At 43.8% G+C, this 20,284-nt stretch overlaps 1 protein-coding gene across 16 annotated transcripts in view; it reads left to right on the top strand.

Annotated features, from left to right (window-relative positions):
• dtnba (dystrobrevin, beta a) overlaps nt 1-20,284 on the top strand; it is a 49,386-nt gene that overhangs the window by 18,386 nt on the left and 10,716 nt on the right. For 7 of the 16 annotated variants that reach the window (XR_009785558.1, XR_009785557.1, XM_061754978.1 and 4 more), the window contains 13 exons: nt 4,414-4,502; nt 4,582-4,662; nt 4,747-4,960; nt 10,462-10,547; nt 11,168-11,322; nt 11,460-11,559; nt 12,083-12,249; nt 13,709-13,833; nt 15,684-15,755; nt 16,405-16,485; nt 16,976-17,063; nt 17,498-17,577; nt 19,424-19,537. Coding sequence is in view for 14 of the 16 variants with exons in the window: in XM_061754978.1 (XP_061610962.1) it covers nt 4,415-4,502; nt 4,582-4,662; nt 4,747-4,960; nt 10,462-10,547; nt 11,168-11,322; nt 11,460-11,559; nt 12,083-12,249; nt 13,709-13,833; nt 15,684-15,755; nt 16,405-16,485; nt 16,976-17,063; nt 17,498-17,577; nt 19,424-19,537 (1,451 nt within the window). In the remaining 2 variants the exon portion in view is untranslated. Of the gene's footprint in view, nt 1-4,413; nt 4,503-4,581; nt 4,663-4,746; nt 4,961-10,461; nt 10,548-11,167; nt 11,323-11,459; nt 11,560-12,082; nt 12,250-12,358; nt 12,706-13,708; nt 13,834-15,683; nt 15,756-16,404; nt 16,486-16,975; nt 17,064-17,497; nt 17,578-19,423; nt 19,538-20,284 lie in introns of those variants that run through there. The other 9 variants (XM_061754987.1, XM_061754985.1, XM_061754989.1 and 6 more) reach the window with 7 other exon arrangements.

The raw sequence follows: 20,284 nt of genomic DNA, 5'->3' as shown, positions 1-20,284 counted from the left end.
CATACATCACCTGCTGCAGTCCTTTTGCCTGCATTGTGTACAATCTAGTATTTACTGTCTAATATTTCAAGCATAGGCATTTCTCCAAAGGTATTGTTATGAAGACGCCTGAAAAAGTAGGAACTTAATTTCGAGATTATACAGGATGTCCATAAAGTCTCTTTACAACCAAACAACCAAATTATTACAAAAGCAAATTAATAGACAATGTGTGGAAATAAATTATTAAAAAATTAGGAGTTTCATACTTAAACCTGTAGTTTTGCTGAATCTGCATATCCGATTTTGTTTTAATAAACCATGTTACACATTATGCTTTTTCTTGAGGAGTAGCTGTTTTGTAGGGTTTTATTTTTCTGAACTTATTTCATCAACAGGGTACCTGAAATACACAAATGCAGTGTGATTAAAAACTTTGATAACTACTGAGTACATAGAACATATCTGATTAACATATCTCATCGATTGCTTTCGTAATAGATTTTTAAAATTGTAAAGACTTCTTTTAATATGGGCACCCTTACAGTGTTTCTGTTCATGCTCATGTTTAAGCTATTATATACCGATTAGGGGTGTAACGATTCGTCTTACCAATGATTTGATTTGTATCATGATTTGTTGTTGCCGATTTGATTCAAGGACGATATTGGTTCATTTAGAACGATACGATCTGAAACAATTCAGTGGCTGGAAATGAAAAAAATTCCTCTAGTACGATTAAGTAATAAGTACTGGACCAGTGCAGGTTAAATTTCTTACATTCTTGTTGTTTCTTGTAAGGCAATCGGGTAAAAACTAACTTTGGCCATTAAATATAAAGATTTTCCTGATGTACTTTCCTTGAATGTGTCTTATTGTGTACTACACCATATGTGTTTTCTAATGGACTATGAGTCTGCTTCATAAAAGTTGATTGATTGATTGATTGTATTGCTTTGCAATAAAGCAAAGGGGGAAACAGCAACTTATTGTTAGGCTTTACACGATCAGGATTTTTGGGGCAGATCACCGATCAGCAAGTTGGAAAAAAACGATCCGATCACAAGATGGAGCAATGTCTATTTAAATGACTTGTTCATTTACTGTATTTCCTTCTGTACTGTATACTGAGTATCTGTATAGTGAGTATCTTCAAAAGGATTCCCTAGTCAGGTCATGTATTCTAATCAGGAGGGGCCATAGGGGTCGGGTGCAGTGTGTGCCGAAGGCAGGGACCTTGGCGATCCGATCCCCGGCTACAGAAGCTGGCTCTATGGACGTGGAATGTCAACTCCGAGCTGGTGTGCGAGGTCGAGAGGTTCCGACTAGATATATTGGCTTCAAGCCGTGATCTCTAACTCTCACTGGAGCGGTTCGTAGCCGAGTGTCGAGCGGCTGGGATGAGAATCAGCACCTCCAAATCTGAGATCATGGTCCTCAGTCGGAAAAGGGTGGCCTGCCCTCTCCAGGTCGGGGATGAGATCCTGCCCCAAGTGGAGGAGTTCAAGTATCTTGGGGTCTTGTTCACGAGTGAGGGAAGAATGGAACGAGAGATCGACAGGCGGATCGGTACAGCGTCTGCAGTGATGCGGACTTTGTATCGGTACGTTGTGGTACAGAGGGAACTAAGCTCTCAATTTACCGGTCAATCTACGTTCCTACCCTCACCTGTGGTCACGAGCTGTGGGCCGTGACCGGAAGAACAAGATCCCGGATACAAGCGGCCGAAATGAGTTTCCTCCACAGATAGATCCCTTAGAGATAGGGTGAGAAGCTCTGTCATCCGGGAGGAGCTCAGAGTAGAGCCACTGCTCCTCCACATTGAGAGGAGCCATGAGGTGAGGTCACTGGGGCATCTGGTTCGGATGCCTCACGGACGCCTCCCTGGTGAGCTGTTCGAGGCACGTCCCACCGGGAGGAGACCCCGGGGACGACCCAGGACACGCTGGAGAGACTATGTCTCTCGGCTGACCTGTGAACGCCTCGTGATCCCCCTGGAAGAGCTGGATCAAGTGGCTTGGGAGAGGGAAGTCTGGGCGTCCCTGCTAAAGCTACTGCCCCCGCGACCCGACCTCGGATAAGCGGTAGAAAATGGATGGATGGATTTAAATAGACACATTGCTCCATCTTGTAATCGGATCGGTGATCGGTTATCGTTTTTTTAAACTTGCTGATCGGTGATCGGCCCCAAAAATCCTGATCGTGTAAAGCCTACTTGCGAGCTGTATTAAAAGTATGTGAACATACATCAAAAGTTTGAGAATCCCTGTTCTAAACAGTTAAATAGAAATGGCTAGAAATGAAGCACTGTGAGGTTTTCCAGAGGAAAATCTTTTACGGATATTGTTAATAATACATAAAGCTAAATAAGTGAACAAACCTGCTCTTTGTAGCACAAACCTGAGCTTGGAACAGCATCCTGCAGTTAACATTGTCACCGGTTCTCCTCTCGGGATACTCTGGCATCGTTGTTAGCGTCGAGCAAATTAAGCTAAACTCACCAGTTTGAAAGGCTTCAAAGTGCATGGTGATTTGCCACAGGAGTGACTAGGGGTATGTTCGGAAATTTACTCCGAGCGCGCTCTATACACTCTGGAACGTTACCAAACTCAGAGCGTTGTTGGAGTGTGCTGTTTAGAGCGCCACACTCCGCGAGTGCCGGAGCGCACTCCTGCGGCTTGACTGAGGAGATAGTGTGGCAGGAGCGTCAGGCAGGATGAGATGTTTACAGGCAAAACTGACATATTCAATATGGCGGATGCACTGAGGTATCCCTGCCAATGGTAAACACGCTCATTCGTAAATTCATAGAAAATGGAGCACGCTCTGCATCTCTGAACACTGCACTCTCAGAGCGCAGTGAGTGCATCAGATTGAATTTTCAAACGTACCCGAGATATGGGGCATAAAAAAGGAAGCGAAGAAGAGACAAAGAAGAAAGTAGCCTTGACAGTGCTAACTGATAAATCAAGCAAAGTAAAAAGAATTAGTGTTTTTCTTAGAAATACAACGCTTACACACCTCCGCATGATGCCTGCCGTGCTTAAATCCAGTGCGTTATTTCCTAGTATCGATACATCCATCCATCCATCCATTTTCTGAGCCGCTTCTCCTCACTAGGGTCGCGGGCGTGCTGGAGCCTATCCCAGCTGTCATTGGGCAGGAGGCGGGGTACACCCTTAACTGGTTGCCAGCCAATCGCAGGGCACATACAAACAAACAACCATTTGCACTCACAGTCACACCTACGGGCAATTTAGAGTCTCCAATTAATGCATGTTTTTGGAATGTGGGAGGAAACCGGAGTGCCCGGAGAAAACCCACGCAGGGACGGGGAGAACATGCAAACTCCACACAGGTAGGGCCGGGGATTGAACTGTGTCCTCAGAACTGTGAGGCTGACGCTCTAACCAGTCGTTCACCGTGCCGCCAGTATCGATACAATCAATTAGAATTCAATTACTTTTTAAAACGATTTAAATCGATATATTTAGGTCCGGAATCTTAATTTGCCGAGGGCAAATTGATCTACTTGGATCCTAGGAATATAAATCGATACATCAATATAATGAATTAATAGTTACACCACTAATACTGGTATGTCTATGTATTTATTTGTTGTAAAGTGTTTAGTAGTAAAGTCAAGTACTCCCCCACAGTTGCACACTTAAAGAGGTTCCCTTGCACTGCTGAACAAATTACACTTGCACTTGACTAACTGGGATTAAGAAGTACAGTTTGTGTGTGTGCGTGTGTGTGTGTTTGTGAGTGACTGAAAGGAGGAATCCTTCTTTTGTCTGACTGAAGCATGAGGTCTCCTGGGATGTTTTCAAATGCTCTGTGGAATGTGTACAGGGGGTGGAGGGTGGATGGGCGTGTGGCTTAGCATGTCACCCTATATATACAAGGAATGCCAATATTTGCGTGTGTATTTCAGGAGTGGATCCATCTTTCTTCCTTCCTTCCATACAGATTTCCTGTAAATGGCAATGTCAGATTTGATCAGCGTCTCAGGGTTGTGTGTTCTCCATCTTTCTTTTCCAACAGTTTGTGCTTCTGTAGTTACATGTAAAAGAAATACATCAAGACAACATTCACTAACTTAATTTGGTTGCTAGTTGATTTACCTCCTGCCATATACCACACAATCACAATTTATAACAACCATGGCCAAACACCGTGTGTGGTTTTGTATGACTCTATCAGTATCAGTACCACAATAAAATGTTCATAGGGATATTTTCCATGGTAGACTACTAAAAGTAAACAGACTTGCAGATCAAATAAATTAAATTATGCATCGACGTAGGAGTTATTTTGAACCTCTCCTACAGTTCAAGGTGTTTCTGACTATTCTGCTTCAGCAAAGTTTGGAAAAGTTAAGATGACTGCTAAGTGTCTCCCTGGTCATGTTTTTTTATGTGTCTCATGCAGGATGGTGATGGAGGAGGGGGGCCAAACAGAGAGGAGGGGGGATCCACTGACTGGAGGAGCAGCCAGAAGGCAGATCCTGGTGGAGCTTGGTGAGTGAACTGAGCTTGTTTGGCCTTTTTATAAAGTGACTCAAGTGAGTTTCCTTAACATTTCTGTTCTGTGTCACAGCGGACCAGAACCTTGATGGAATTTGTCTCTCTACATATCGAACAGCCTGCAAGCTTAGATTCATACAGAAGAGATGTAACTGTAAGTTTAAAAATAAACAAAGTAAAATAAAAGTACCTACAGTATATTTGAAATCTTCTTTGTTTGCCATCATTTCCCTTGCAGTGCATCTTATCGACATATACAACGTGATTGAAGCAGTGCGCGACGCCGGTCTGAACGCTGTGGAATTAAATGCTAGCATTTCTGTGACCAGGCTGGAGAACCTGGTGTCTTCCCTCTTTAACCAGCTCAGCAAGCGCCTTCCCACCACACACCCCATTAAGCCACGAGAGAGTACTGTCCTATTTGTTGAGTTCATCCTGGCTGCCATTGAGAGGTAAATGAGAAATCTACTTCATATTTTTCAGATCTCAGGATTTGTCCTGTTTGTTTTATGTAAAAATGACAAATACAGTGCCGTGAAAAAGTATTGGCCCCCTTGTCAAATTCTTATGTTTTTGCAGAGTTTCCGCACTTTAATGTTTATAAGGGTTACAAAGGCATTTCTAAAGCATTACGATTCCAAGAGAACCATAGGAAGAGCCATTATCCTCACATGGAAAAAACATGGAACAGTGGTGAACCTTCCCAGGAGTGGCCGGCCTACGAAGATTACCCCAAGAGAACAGCAATGTATCATCCAGGGGGCCACAAAGGAACTCAGGACAACTTCTAAAGAACTGTAGGCCTCCCTTGCGTCAGTTAGGTCAGTGTTCATGACAATAAGGAAGAGACTTGGCAAAAATGGCATGCATTGCAGAGTTCCAAGGCAAAAACCACAAAAGAACATAAAGGCTCGTAAAGAGGTGGGGGGGGGGGGAACCCCTGAATGTTTCCCAAGACTTTTGGGAGGGTGTTATATAGACTGACGAGATGAAAGTTGAGCTTTTTGGAAGGTGTGCGTCTCATTACATCTGGCGTAAATTCAGTACAGCATTTCAGAAAAAGAACATCATACCAACAGTCAAACATGGCGGTGGTAGTGTGATGGTCTTGGGCTGCTTATTCCTTCAGGACCTGGACAACTTGCTGTGATTGATGGAACCATGTGTTCTGCTCTTTAACAGAAAATCTTGGAGAATGTTCAGCCATCCGTTTGTGACCTCAAGCTGAAGCGCACTTGGGTTCCACAGTGGGAGAACGATCCAAAACACACCAGCAAGTCAACTTCTAAATTACTTAAAAAGAAAAAAATGAAGGTTTTGGAGTGGGCTCGTCAAAGTCAGGACTTGAAGCTGATTGAAATGCAGTGGCATGACTTTAAAAAGGGCGTTGATGTCACGTGTGGGAAGTAGCTGGACCCAAGAGGAGACGGGGGCAGATGTAAAATGATGAACTATTTATTGAGGAAATATTATGGAGGTGGTCCTGGATGTGTTGGCAGGCAGCGGCGTGGACAGGCTTCAGCAAAGAGACGTGGAATGTGGGATGAATTTTCAGAGACTGTGGAAGCTTCAATTGGACCGAAGTGGGATTGATGATCTTGGTAATGGGGAAGGGACCAATGAAACGCGGAGTGACCTCTGTCTGAAGCGGGAGGTCGTGAGAAGAAAGCCAGACAGATTGGCCCACCTTGTATTCGGGCGTCGGGGAGCGCTGACGGTCCGCGAGCTGTTTATTGCGTGCGGCGGACCGGGTCAATGCCGCTCGGACGTCTTTCCACACTGCCTGGATTCTCCGGAGATGATCTGGACTGCCAATGCCTGCTCCTGTTCGTTGAGTAATGGGGGTTGGTAACCATAGCAAGCCATGAATGGGGACATAGCGGTAGTGGAACTGGTGAGGGAGTTGTGGGCGTATTCAATCCATGGGAGGAATGAGCTCCAGGAGGAGGGGTCGCGTGCGGCAACACAACAGAGGGCAGATTCAAGGGATTGGTTTGCCCACTCCGTCTGGCCGTTGGTCTGCGGATGATATCCTGATGAAAAGCTGGCTGCTGCGCCCACCGCTTTACAGAATTCTTTCCTTACCAGGGATGAGAACTGAGGACCTCTGTCAGAGACAATATCGATGGGAATACCGTGGAGTCTAAAGACATGCTGGACAAGGAGGTTAGCAGTATCGAAGGTAGATGGTAGTTTGGGGAGGGGTACATAATGGACTGATTTGGAAAAGCAATCGACAATAGTGAGAATGATAGAGTTGCATTCAGAAGGAGGTAGACCGGTAACAAAGTCCAGAGCGATATGGGACCAAGGGTGGCTATGGATAGGCAATGGACACAGGAGCCCAGCTGAGGGCAGGTGTGAAGACTTCCCTCGGGCACAGACGGAGCAGGCTTGGACGAACTGGAGGGGGGTGAGTAAAGTCGAGACATGGCATCTGGTTTGCGGTTTTTGGAGCCAGGACGGAAGGAGAGCCTGAAATTATACCTGCCCAGCGAGCTTGTCGAGGGTTAAGGCGTTTGGCGGAACGGAGGTAAGAGAGATTCTTGTGGTCTGTCCAGATGATAAATCTGTTCAGTGCCCTCCAGCCAGTGTCTCCACTCTTCCAAGGCCCATACAATGACCAGTAGCTCTCGATTGCCGACGTCGGAGTTCCTCTCGGCAGGGGACAAACGGCAGGAAAAAAAGGCACAGGGGTGAAGTTTCTGGGTCGTGGGGTCCCGCTGCGAGAGGACAGACCTTGCCCCCGTGTCTGAGGCGTCAATCTCGACCACGAACTGGAGGGAGGGGTCGGGGTGGCGAAGAATGGGCGCACTGGTGAACAGGGTCTTGAGTTGACTAAATGCTTGGGATGCTGCCGGGGTCCACTGAAAGGAGGAGCTGGTGGATGTGAGGCTAGTGAGGGGAATTGCGACCTGACTGTAATGACGGATGAATCGACGGTAGAAATTGGCGAATCCAAGGAAACATTGCAGTTTTTTGCGTGTAGTGAGAGTGGGCCAGTTAACGATTGTAGTTGTCCTTTAGAGATAACGTAGCCCAGGAAGTGTACGGAGGAGAGGTGGAATTCACATTTTTCGGGTTTAACATACAGGCGGTTTTCAAGGAGGCGTTGTAGGACTTGGCGTACATGACAGTGATGTTCTTCAACGGAGCAGGAGAAAATGAGAATGTCATCCAAATAGACAAAATTAAACCCGTCCATCATATCACGGAAGACGTCGTTAATGAAGGTCTGGAAGACAGCGGGGGCATTAGTCAATCCAAACGGCATGACCTGGTATTCAAAGTGTCCGAGAGGGGTGTTGAAAGCGGTTTTCCATTCATCACCCTCTCGGATACGGGTGAGGTGGTAGGCGTTCCGTAGATCCAACTAGGTGAATAGCCGGGCGTCGCAGAGGGGTTCAAACAAGGGGTCGATGAGGGGAAGCGGAGAATTATTTTTGATGGTGATGTCATTGAGACCACGGTAGTCAATACATTGGTGAAGAGTGGTGTCTTTCTTCTCAACAAAAAAGAAGCCGGCCCCTACTGGAGAAGAGGAAGGTCATATGAGTCCGGAAGCCAGAGAGTCATGGATATAGTCCTCCATTGCCCCCGGCAGCACATTAATTGCGCAGTCATACAGGCGGTGGGGGGATAGAGAAATGGCCAGGTCTTTGCTGAACACCGGAGAGAGATCATGGTATTCTTCAGGGACTCGGGAGAGGTAAACGGGCATGGAAGTGGGTGGCGATTTATCAGAGGGCAGTATAGCTGAGACCAGGCAGTGCGAGTGGCAGTGAGGGCTCCATCCGGTGGCTAAGTGTGTCCAGTCGATGGTGGAGTTGTGTTTTTTGAGCCAGGGAATTCCGAGGACTAATGGGGTATCAGGGGAAGGGATAACAAAAAGGGAGATGTTCTCATGGTGATTACCCGAAATGAGCAAGGTGAATGGCACTGTTTGGTGGGTAACTGGGGAGATGATTCGGCCATCCAGGGCTGTGACTTTCTTTGGGGACGGAAGTGGTTGGAGAGGGATTTGGAGCTGATGAATTATTGCTTCATGAATGAAGTTGTCATTGGCACCGGAATCTACTAGGGCAGTAATGGGGGTGTTCTGAGCAGAAACTATAATGCGAGTGCGAACTGTCGGGGTGAGCCTGGTCTTTTGATCAGAGGGGGCATGAGGAAATAAAGTGACCGGATTGACCGCAGTAGATACATAGCCGCTGGATGACTTGACGCTGACGCTCCTGTGAGTCTAGACGCGTTTTACCAATTTGGGCTTTGTGGTAGCTACGGGGAGTGACGGAAGTGCGGGTGGCGGGTGAGAAGCCGACGGCATGGTGCTCTGAGTGGGAGGATTCTTACATTCGCAGACCCTCCTCTCTCGTGCTCTCTCTCGCAGACGGTTATCAAGCCGAATGGAAAGGGCGATGAGATCCTCGAGAGAGGAGGGCTCGTCCCGGACCGCTAGCTCATCCTTGAGTTGGTCGGAGAGGCCATTTGAAAAAATCCCCCAAAGCGCCACGTCGTCCACCCGCATTCACCTGCCAATATCTGGAACTCAATGGAATATTCCGCTGCTGATTTAGCACCCTGCGTGAGCGTGAGGAGGCGACGGGTGGCTTCTTTGCCCTGAACTGGGTGATCGAAAACCTTACGGAGTTCGGCGGAAAAGGAATCGAAGTAAAGGAGGACCGGAGAGGAGTTTTGCTATAATGAAGTGGACCATTTTGCTGCTTTGCCGCGGAGGAGGTTAGTGACATATGCTACTTTGGAACGTTCGGTGGGATAACTGTACGGTTGGAGATTGAATACGAGTAAGCAATTAAGAATAAACTGGCTACATGCACCTAGGTCCCCGGAGTAGGGCTTGGGCGGAGGGACATGAGGTTCTTTTTACGGGAAGCGGGGTGGCTCGGAGGCTGCGGGCTTGGGAGGAGTACTAACAGGGGGTTTAATGGATTGCATCTGTTGGGAAAGGAGGGAGACATGTTGCGAAAGGGAGTGGAGCATTTTGGTGATTTCTTGCAGCTTTTTGTCCTTTCGTCCAATGTGGGCGCCTTGGAGGGTTAGTGCGTTCTTCAGAGCCTCCGGAGTTGGTGGGTCCATAGTGGCCCAAGTATTCTGTCATGTGTGGGAAGTAGCTGGACCCAAGAGCAGGCGGAAGGCAGATGTAAAATGATGAACAGTTTATTGAGGAAAGGTTATGGAGGTGGTCCTGGATGTGTTGGCAGGAGGCGGCGTGGACAGGTAGCATGCAGTGGACAGAACAGGCGGCTGCCTTGGTGGCAGGAATGACGTGGGTCAGGAACACAGGGTAGCACTGGGAACTGGGAACTGGGAGTTAACAAGGGATCAAGGAGTTAAGTCGCTTACTTGAGTACAGTGGGCCGTGGAACCGCTAGGAGAGGCTGCAATACTTAGGAACAGGTGGTGATGAGGCTGATTGAAGACAGGTGCTGAAAACAGAGAGGGGAGGGGGAAGAGAGAGGACACACAGCGCCCTCCCGGCTCCAATAATGGAACTGCAGGGCAGTATATGACAGTTGATGCTCAAAAACCCTCCATTTTTGCTGAATTCAAACAATTCTGCATGGAAAGGTGGGCCAAAATATCTCCACAGAGATGTAAAAGACTCATTCCCAGTTATACAAAACACTTGATTTCAGTTGTTGCTGCCGAGTATACCACAACCAGTTATTAGGTTTAGGGGGCCATTACTTTTTCAAGTAGGGTCAGGTAACTGAAAAGTTTTTTTGTCTTTAATAAATGAAATCACCATTTAAAAACAGCATTTTAAGTTCACTTGGGTTATATTTGTCTGATATTTACATTTGTTTGATGATCTTAAACATTAAAGTGGGGAAACTATGCAAAAATATAATAATTTGAGAAGGGGGCCGATACATTTTCAAGGCACTGTATCAGAAGCTTGTAGAAATCTGGTGTCTATAATGTGTTTCAGCGAACCAGAGAGCCGACTGACAGTGTTCTCAGTGAAGGCGATTCTGTCTGTGCTATGTGGAGGGAAACTAGTGGACAAACTCCGCTGTAAGTACCAGCAGACACTATCCTAACCACTGATGGATTAAGGTTGTCAGGGGCTTCTAGTCTACATTGTCTGTCGGGCCCCCTTAAATATCGAACCCATTTAAAATTGACATAATGACCTTGGTTGTTTTAAATGTGTTTGTGATTTGTGTGGATTTTTTGTTTTTTTGAAATTCAATGCACATTAAATCAAAATTTTTTTTTTTTGTTAATAGCCAGTTAGAGGCCTGTAGCATATCTGGGGCCTAGGAGCTTATTTACTGTATCTATACATTTTCCCTGAAGTACTGAGAACTGTCCTCTTACTTTTTTATCATCGCTGATGGTGTAGTGGTACACTCGCCTGACTTTGGTGCGGGCAGCGTGGGTTCAGTTCCCACTCAGTGATGGTGTGAATGGTTGTCCGTGTCTATATGTGCCCTGTGACTGACTGGCGACCAGTTCAGGGTGTAGTCCGCCTTTCGCCCGATGTCAGCTGGGATAGGCTCCAGTGCCTCGTGAACCTAACCAGGATAAGCGGTGTTGAAAATGAAATGGACTTTATACATAAGTGCCATCTTGTGGGAAACATATGTTATTGCTCCAATTGTGTCAGGTCAACTTAATCTGCGTCTGTGCAGATGTGTTTTCTCAGGTCTCAGACTCCAGCGGTGTGATGGTCCTCTCCAAATTTGACCATTTTCTGATGGAAGCTCTCAAGCTGCCATCGGCTGTGCACGAACGACCATCCTTTGGCTACACAAACAACATGGTCCGCTCCTGCTTCCCACAACAGGTAAAAGATGCAAATCATTCTACGATAATCATTCTAAATTACTTTTGCAGAGTAAACAATGTGATTATGTATAGTAATTTTCATTCAGGTCTTTTATTTTAACTGGTTGAAGAGTTTGGTTATAATTGTTTTTGTAGAAGAGGGTGATGCTCAACATGTTCCTGGACATCATATCTGACCCTCCTCCATGTCTCGTCTGGCTGCCCCTCATGCATCGCCTTGCCAATGTGGAAAATGGTAGACACAATTACACACACTATTTTGTCATGTAATTGATGTAGGGCTGCAACTACCGATTATTTTTAATAATCGATTAATCTGTCGATTATTTTTTCGAATCATCGATACATTTGATTTTTTAAAAATCTATCCTATCTAAAAACAGGACATTATTTCAAATTGACAGTACAGAAAATGCACAAACATAAATTGATTATCTTTCAGTTGCTGGTTGGTCCGCAACATGTCAGTATACAGGCAAAAATGTTGATCATTGTTTTCCAAAGTAAAAGGTGTTTGCAAATGTCTTATTTTGATGAACCACAAAGATAATCAGTCTGCTTTATCATTATAATAAATAAATAATTATTATTTACTGATTCAATATTATAATAAATATAATTATTCAGGTTGATATACTGTTCAAAATATGCAGTTCTTTGACAAGATTATATTTATAAACAGATTGATTGTATTTTAAGCTGTTTCTATCATGTTTTTCCTTAGCTTTTATAACTCTCTTTCTTCTTTTTTCTCTCAGTCTACCATCCCGTCTCATGTTCCTACTGTCGTAGCAACGGTATGACAGGCTTCCGCTATCGCTGTCTCCGTTGCAGAGGATACCAGCTCTGCCAGAACTGCTTCTGGCATGGCAATGCCAACGGCTCTCATGGCAGCCAGCATCAGATGAAGGAGCACTCATCCTGGGTGAGTCACGACGGTTGAAGGAGCAAAGGTTGTTTATAACATTATAGTGTACAGATAAACCATGATAAAATGCTGTTATTGTTTGAAATTGTTATTATCATTTCAACAGTAGTTGGCATCACTGAGAGTAGTAGTTGTTTTTTGGCTTCTCCTATCCGGGGCGCTGCAACAGCAAACAAACTGAGGAAGAAAGACGTTGTCATCAACCATAGAAGAAAATGAATACCAAAAAAAGGATGTGACTTTAAGAGCGAAGAAGAAAAAGAGTGTCAGAGGCACGTTACAGACCTATGGTGCTATGAAAAACGATGGAAGGCAGCCCAGATGACGGCGAGATTTTTTTTCTCCTTTAAAAAGGGCTATGGTAGAAGTGCTGGCCTATTTCGCTTTTATATAAGACTGCAGATCCATCCATCCAAAATAAATTCAATAAGAGGATGTAGGACCCTCTATGCGGAGAATGCAAGAAGAAAGTCGCCGTAAAGGGGTGCAACATGTCGACTGTTTTCATTTCCGTGATCATCACTCAAAATTGTTGACTAAACTTGTCTCGGTGAACAATTTTGGGTGATGATAGGACAAGTTTGCTGTTAAATATGCCACTGTCATCTTAGTTAATAAAAGTTATTTTTGTGGTTTATTGTAGTTGTTTAGTAGTTCAATTGTGCTCTGTGTGTGTGTGTGTGTGTGTGTGTGTGTATATAAAAAATATAAGTTGTTAATCTTTAATTACAACTGGACAAACTCTTTCACAAGGTAGAATATTAGTTTGTAATGTTTGTTTTTAATGGATGATATTGTGGAAGATTTGGAGCAGAAGTTGCATGACATCCTTTTGCAAAAAGGTTCTATATGAACAACCACTATTTGGCGTCTTTGCGCCTCCCCTCCAGTCCTTTAGGTGGCGGTATTATAATGCCTTTCCTTAGAATCGATTTTTACTGAAATAATTTTTTTTTAAAATCATGCATTTTTACATAATTAAGGGTTCTTCCTTGACCCATTCTGTACAATGTTTTGGGAAAATGGGGTTTCTAGTTTTTGTGTAATTCTGCTAAACAAAAATAATCATGGAAACTCCAAGGACCAAAAACATCTGTATGGCAGCGCTGTTAATGTTATGCATGGTGCACATCTTTTTCAGTGGTATGATTTACCACCAGTGCACAGTTAGAGGGGTCACTGACAAATTGTTTGGCTATTGATTTTCTTTGACACCTAAACTACTCACCAAAAGGACAAAAAATAATCACATCCAGATATACATTGTATACTGTAGGACTGTTTGTTATTTACGTAGCAATGTACATTTTAGAAACTGTGATTGAACTTGACGTATGGTGTGATGGATATCTTTTTAAAATTCAAATGCAGTAAATGTGACTCAGGATCTTCCATGAACATAAACCACTTTCAGTGTGGCAACCCTTGATAGCACTTTTGGTTTGTTTTCATGTAGAAGTCGCCTGCAACGAAACTGGGCCGAGCCCTGGGCAGAACTCTGGGTTGTGTATCGTCCAGGGAACCCTCCCACCCAGTTTACCCAGAAGAACCTGAGAGGACCCTAAATCTTGCTAATATAGTGTAAGACTCACACACACCTTTTCATTAGCATGTGTTGGGCATACATGCAAATCAGTCGCCTTTCGGCCAATTTCGCTGTTTTGAACTCAAAATGGGCCATTTACGTGAATCATATCGATGCGATGAGTTTTTCCTTGGGGGGGGTGTCGTTCGTCGCTGTCGTCATAAGCTGTTTCGCACTCCTTGAACACTGGCAGCTAGATCCTTTCCACCCATCCACCATCCACACACACATGTAATTACTGAATATTACGCCGCGGCGGACGAATATGCGAGCGCATCGCCCTGAGGTTCCGCCTGTGTGCTCGGGACCTGCTTTGGATAAGTCACAGGAGTTTACGAGACCAGAAAAAAAACACCTCCGCCGCTTCTGCTGTTAGGAAGTAACTCCATTACAATGATCTAAATGTCGCTTGCTATGCATCAATTATTGCTTATTTCTCAACAATTTTGTGCGCGAGACTACGGCTTTGACTTTGAGGAGAATGCTATTCATGTGGCACAGCTTTAAGCAGGTATCAGGTGCAGGTGGAGATGGGCCTGGCTCAAGTTGGAGGCCAAAACAAAAAAGCAAAGAAATGAGGCATGTACTTGAGCGGTGTAAATAAATGTTTTTCAGTGTGAAGAAAATGTGTTAATTTTGCCTTATTGTACTCTTCAGAGTCTTCCAGATTGCTTAATTTATTTTAAAATGTAAAAAAAAATCTCTGTGGGGGCCCGGGGATCCCTCAAGACTCCCCTACAATGTTTTTTTTTTTGGTCACTTTTTTAATGCCTTTGGTGTTTGCATGTCTGGTTGAGTAAAATGTCTCTTTGGGATAGAAGTTGTTTCAAAAGAGAAGTTACCGGTTTTTCTGTAAGTTTTGATGTCGAAGTTACACACTGAAACCATTTTTTAAGCGACTAGGTATGGGTGTTTAATTACATTTCCTTGATTTACCATTGGGAAAATTATACATTACTTAATTATTTTTTAACGCACGGGATATTCTTTCAGAATGTGTTGCATTAAACAGAATGTTGCCACCTAGAGAAGGTCTATGTAGATGTAGCCCAACCCACATCACCAGTCAGTCCCACACAATGGGCAGATTTCGTAACACTCAATAATGAGACCCATTCCTATGGGCAAAGGAATCTGTCTATATGATACTGATACTGGCATTATTGCATTATTACGGTATACCCACTCTGGAAGCACAAAACATTATTGCCTAAACGAGGCTTCAGTCTGGCTCTCTGCTGTCAATAATTTGTAGAAAAAAGGTTAGTCTTCATTGACAGAGGTAAACTATTTCTCACAGGTAAACTCTGACCAACTTCTGTGTCATTTGTTATTGCCTTGATCGTTACATGTTCACAGAACATGCAGGTAGCTTTAGGGAAATAACAAATCCAGCCCACCCTTTAGCTGGCTCCGCCCTCTGTGGCTGCATTCACAGTGTTTGATTTTCTGAACATCAGCAGATGGGTTCATTGCATGCCTCCCAGCATTGAGCTTTTATTCAGGCCAGCACAGAGCCACTAAACTATGCTGTGAGTATGCAGATAGTAAGGCACCATCAGGTCATTTTCTTTCTCAGTCTTCATCTTTTACAGCGTTTCGCTTCAGTTGTTTATCTCTTTTCATCTGTCTTTGTGTACCTCTTGTGATCTTTGCTCTGTCTGTGTTTGCTCTGACCGGAATGATTCACCTTTGCATGACTACACTGAAGCGTGTGAATGTGTGCTTCAAATGTGTGATTACGGGTAGGCTAGGGCTCTGTACTTAATGAGTTGATGATGATAATTTTTGTCTGTGTTTGCATAGTCGATGCAAGTCATCATTGTGTTTGTTAACGTATGTGCAGCCCTTCTCAACCTATTGCGAGCCCAAGTCCAGCCATGCTGTTGTCTTCATCAGCACCAGATTCTACCAAGAGGTAAAGTTTGATAAACTAGCAAAATATCAGTGTAGTGTTCGCAGAAGGTGCATGATTCTACAATTTAAAAAAAAAAATATTGCTTAACACAAGGATTACAGTGCAATAGATGGGCTTTGTTTAATTGATTTGATATGGACAACACTTTTGCATGAATCAGCACATCACACTTATTCCAGCTTTCAAATTTTTGGTTCTTTGTTTACTGTGATATCAAATCAATCAATCCAATGCACTTCTACTCTATGTTGCTCATCAGTGTGAATTAATAATGTGCTGAGAAGCAAAAAGACTCAGTCATTATCAGAATACAAGACATTTACCTTATATGAGGGCAAAAAATGTTGGGACACACAGGCATCCCCTCTACACAAAGTGAAAGTACTCGAACAGCTTCCACTTTTCTGGGAAGACTTTGGCCAGGATTTTGGAGTGTGTGGCTCACAATCTTTATCCCCTAACCTTTGATGGGATTGTGTCAAGTTGTTCCACACTTAACTCATCCACTTTGCGCACTGGGGAAGAGTCATGCTGGAACAGAAAATGGCCTTTCCCAAATGGTTCCACCACGGTAGTGAGCTGAGTGTCCCAAGACTTTTGTCAATGTAGTGTATGTGATGCTCACGTTGCTGTGTATAACCTTTGTCAGCAGTTTGGCAACAGCTCAGCGCATGAATGAGGAACACGCTTTGATCGCCGCTTATGTGAATCGCCTTCAGCGCAGCCCACGGTGAGAGGCTGCAGGGATCCAGTTATTGGAATAAAAAATATATAATTATAGTTAATCATCCTTTTGTCAGCAAAGACAAACAAGAACCAATGATAGCTTATAAGCCAAAAAGACAAAAAGTCAGTTTGGACTGCAACAACAAACAGCCTTTTGGGAAACTGATTGTGCGTCATGTGTTAGTTTGACTCATCTGCTACTTAAAATAGCAGTAGGAAACAATATTTCTATCCACAGGATTTTCCCCTACAGTTGTCAAGTGATTTTTACTTTTAAGCCTCTGTGCTAAGATCTAATTGACAGCAGTATACAGTATGTAATGTACATTTGTTAACCAACATGGACGAAGCGAATTAATATGCACAAACGGTACTTGTATGCTTTTTAACATGTTTGTCCTAAATGTTTTTGATGATTAACAATGACTAACAAGGTTGTATGCATTTTGGAAAGTGATATTAAAGTTTTAGAGGAAACATATTCTCTCTGTTAGCAGCAAAGCTATTCCTAGCAGGCAAGATGAGGAGCACAAACTTATCGCCCGCTACACTTCTCGACTGGCAGAGACAGAAAGCTCAGGGGTGAGATCATATTTATCAATCTCATATTCATAAGAGGCGGCACGGTGGCCGACTGGTTGGAGCGTCAGCCTCACAGTTCTGAGGAGCGGGGTTCAATCCCCGGTCCCGCCTGTGTGGAGTTTGCATGTTCTCCCCGTGCCTGTGTGGGTTTTCTCCGGGCACTCCGGTTTCCTCCCACATCCCAAAAACATGCATTAATTGGGGACTCTAAATTGCCCGTAGGTGTGAATGTGAGTGCGAATGTTGTTTGTTTGAAAGGTGCCCTGCGATTGGCTGGCAACCAGTACAGGGTGTACCCCGCCTTCTGCCCGATGATAGCTGGGATAGGCTCCAGCACTCCCGCGACCCTAGTGAGGAGAAGCGGCTCAGAAAATGGATGGATGGATGGATATAAGCATTGGCAAGTAATGTTTTCAATCTTGTGTTGTGTTTAGGTGATACCCACTCGAAGCATTAACTTTGATGTAAACAAACAGAAGAGGGAACTCATTGCGCAGCTGGAATCCAAAAACAGGTAGAAAAGTGTTAATTTAAATATTTGTTGAGAACATTTTGCTTTTAAGTATTGGTTTATATTATTTTTACTTTTTGAAAAGTATTTCTTTATTATTACAGAGGAACCTCCAATGTCAAGCACATTCAAAATTCTGAATTACTAAGTTATGTAAAGTGAATTATTTTCATTTCAGTATCAAATGATCGCCATTCTAAAATATGATATTAAAAAAAGCTGCACAGGCAGTGTTTTAAGTAACAATGCAACATTACTGACTGTCACAAACATATAAAGAGAAGAAAGAAACAAGAAGCTTTTGGCACAGCATTGCTGTTACCGGGTGGCATTTTATCAGTACTGTACTGCTGAAATGAATTATTGCAGGGTTCACCAACATGGTCCCCGTGGGCACCAGGTAGCCAGCCCTCAGGGGCCTGTTAAAAAATAGCTAACCTGTGATGGGACATTGTAATTTTGTAGGTATGTTGTAAAGATTATCATTTGAAAATGTAAACATTTGCAGACATTTATAGAAATAGTGGTGCATATTGATATTTATCGGTTTTCTGCCTTGTTAAATCATTGGTAATAATTGTGAGAAATCATTAACATGATAGGTGTCTTCACATGGATGAAAGTAATTATTCATAATAATATATTATTAAAGGTAATTTGAGCAAATTCTCAGAAGTGTGTATCATACTGGTAAGAAGAAGCAGAAGAATCGCCTTTATTGTCATGAACATGCATGCATGCACACGAAATTTGTTCTCTGCATTTTACCCATCACAGTGAACACACACACTTGTTAGTGGAACACACTGGAGCAGGGGGCAGCTGAAGTGCCCGGGGAGCAGTTTGGGGTATCAATGTCTTGCTCAAGGACACCACAGCCGTGAGTCCGGGGGATGTTGGTGGATCGTCCGGTCGGGGTCTTGAACCTAGGTCCCCCATGGTGGCAGCCAATGATCTTAACCATTGGGCCACATCTGCCCAGAAAACTGGATGATCTCATACTGTTCCTCTCCACGTAAATCTAGTAAAGATTTGTACTATCTGAAGGGCATGCAAATGTAGACCTTTGCATTAATCAGTACCAAAGAAGTAGGTCCATGTTTCAAAAATATTTGCGACCCATGAAGTAATGAGGAGTGTGCAAATTCATTTACTTTCACGTTTGCTTGGTCAAATTTATTTGGGTATGTAATTGATATTTAATTGTATTGCTTATGGCGGACTGAGCGTTACAGTGGACGACTGGTTAGCCTATCTGCCTCACAGTTCTGAGGACCTGGGTTCAAATCATGCCTCGCCTGTGTGAAGTTTGCATGTTTTCCCCGTGCCTGTGTGGGTTTTCTCCGGTTTCCTCCCACATCCCAAAAACATGCATGGTAGGTCAATTGAAGACTCTAAATTGCCCGTAGGTGTGAATGCGAGTGCGAATGATGGTTGGTTTATGTGTGCCCTGCGATTGACTGGCGACCAGTTCAGGTTGTACCCCGCCTCCCGCCTCCCGCCCAGAGTCAGCTGAGATAGTGAGGATAAGTGGTACGGAAAATGGATGGATGGATGGATGTTGGACTGAGCAGTCCACACTTTTCTATTGCGCAATATGTTCCATTTTTAGCATCACACTTATTCCTTTATGCCCTAAAGTCTCTGTCGTGGCTTCACAAAAAAAAAGTTATGTTAACTTTGGAGGTTAACATGAATTGCATTTAGTGTTTATTCTTTAAACACTACTTTTCATGTTTTATTGGACCGTATGTTATTGTTGTTATTGGAAAAGTTCCCCCCCCCCCCCCGCCTGGTCAGTCATGTTCAGTGTGCCCGACGTTGACCACTGTGTTGTTTCATTACCCAGAGAGATTTTGGCAGAGATCAAGCGTCTCCGTTCAGAACACGATGCTGTGTGCCAGCCCAGTCCAGAGAAGGGCAGCACCAACCCGACTCTCCTGGCTGAGCTTCGTCTGCTCAGGTGAACACACACTCCAGGAGCTACACTGAAACATGTTACAAAACGTTTCATGTATGCTGATATTTTTACCTTTGTAAGAGCTACAGGCGTGTTCACAGATATAAAGCTGCCGTTTAAGTCAGCCGATTCTGACAATACATTGTCAACATTGAGTGCCAGTGTCTCACTGAGGCAGAAATGTGCTGTCAGGCTTTGCAGCACAGAGCAGGAGGCTTTATGGCAGATGGCAATGACAGATGGATGTTTGGAAAAGCCAATGCAAAAATAAATTAATAAATTGAATACTCATCGAGCATGTTTATGCTTTTCAGTGACAACAACAAACCTAACAGGAGGGATTTGTTCTGTGAAACCGTGTTGTTTGAATGGTTTTGATACATTGATTTGTCCACCATGTTGTAATCATGCTCTTTAGGTCAAATAGCCAGTCACTATGCTCCAGGACTTTTTTTTAACTTTAAGGCCAGTCTCCATTTCACTGGGATCCACCCTCTCAAAAGATGTTCATTTTCACTCGTTGCAGCTTTAAAATCTACTACAGCAAGCAGCAGTTATTGATCCAGGTCACTTATTCATGGCTAATACCTTAATTATTTATTTAAGTTTGCTCTGAACAGTGGTATACCTTTTGTGACATTGTGCAATAATCATCATTTCATTTACACTTCATTATGTATATTGGCCCACTATAGTGCCTGTAGTTGCAGTGGAGTAAAACTGTACTGCATCATATTGAAAAGGGTTTCT

This window comes from Phyllopteryx taeniolatus, chromosome 18, assembly GCF_024500385.1.
Source record: "Phyllopteryx taeniolatus isolate TA_2022b chromosome 18, UOR_Ptae_1.2, whole genome shotgun sequence".
Lineage (NCBI taxonomy): Eukaryota > Metazoa > Chordata > Actinopteri > Syngnathiformes > Syngnathidae > Phyllopteryx > Phyllopteryx taeniolatus.
This window is presented reverse-complemented; position numbering and strand designations above follow the sequence as displayed.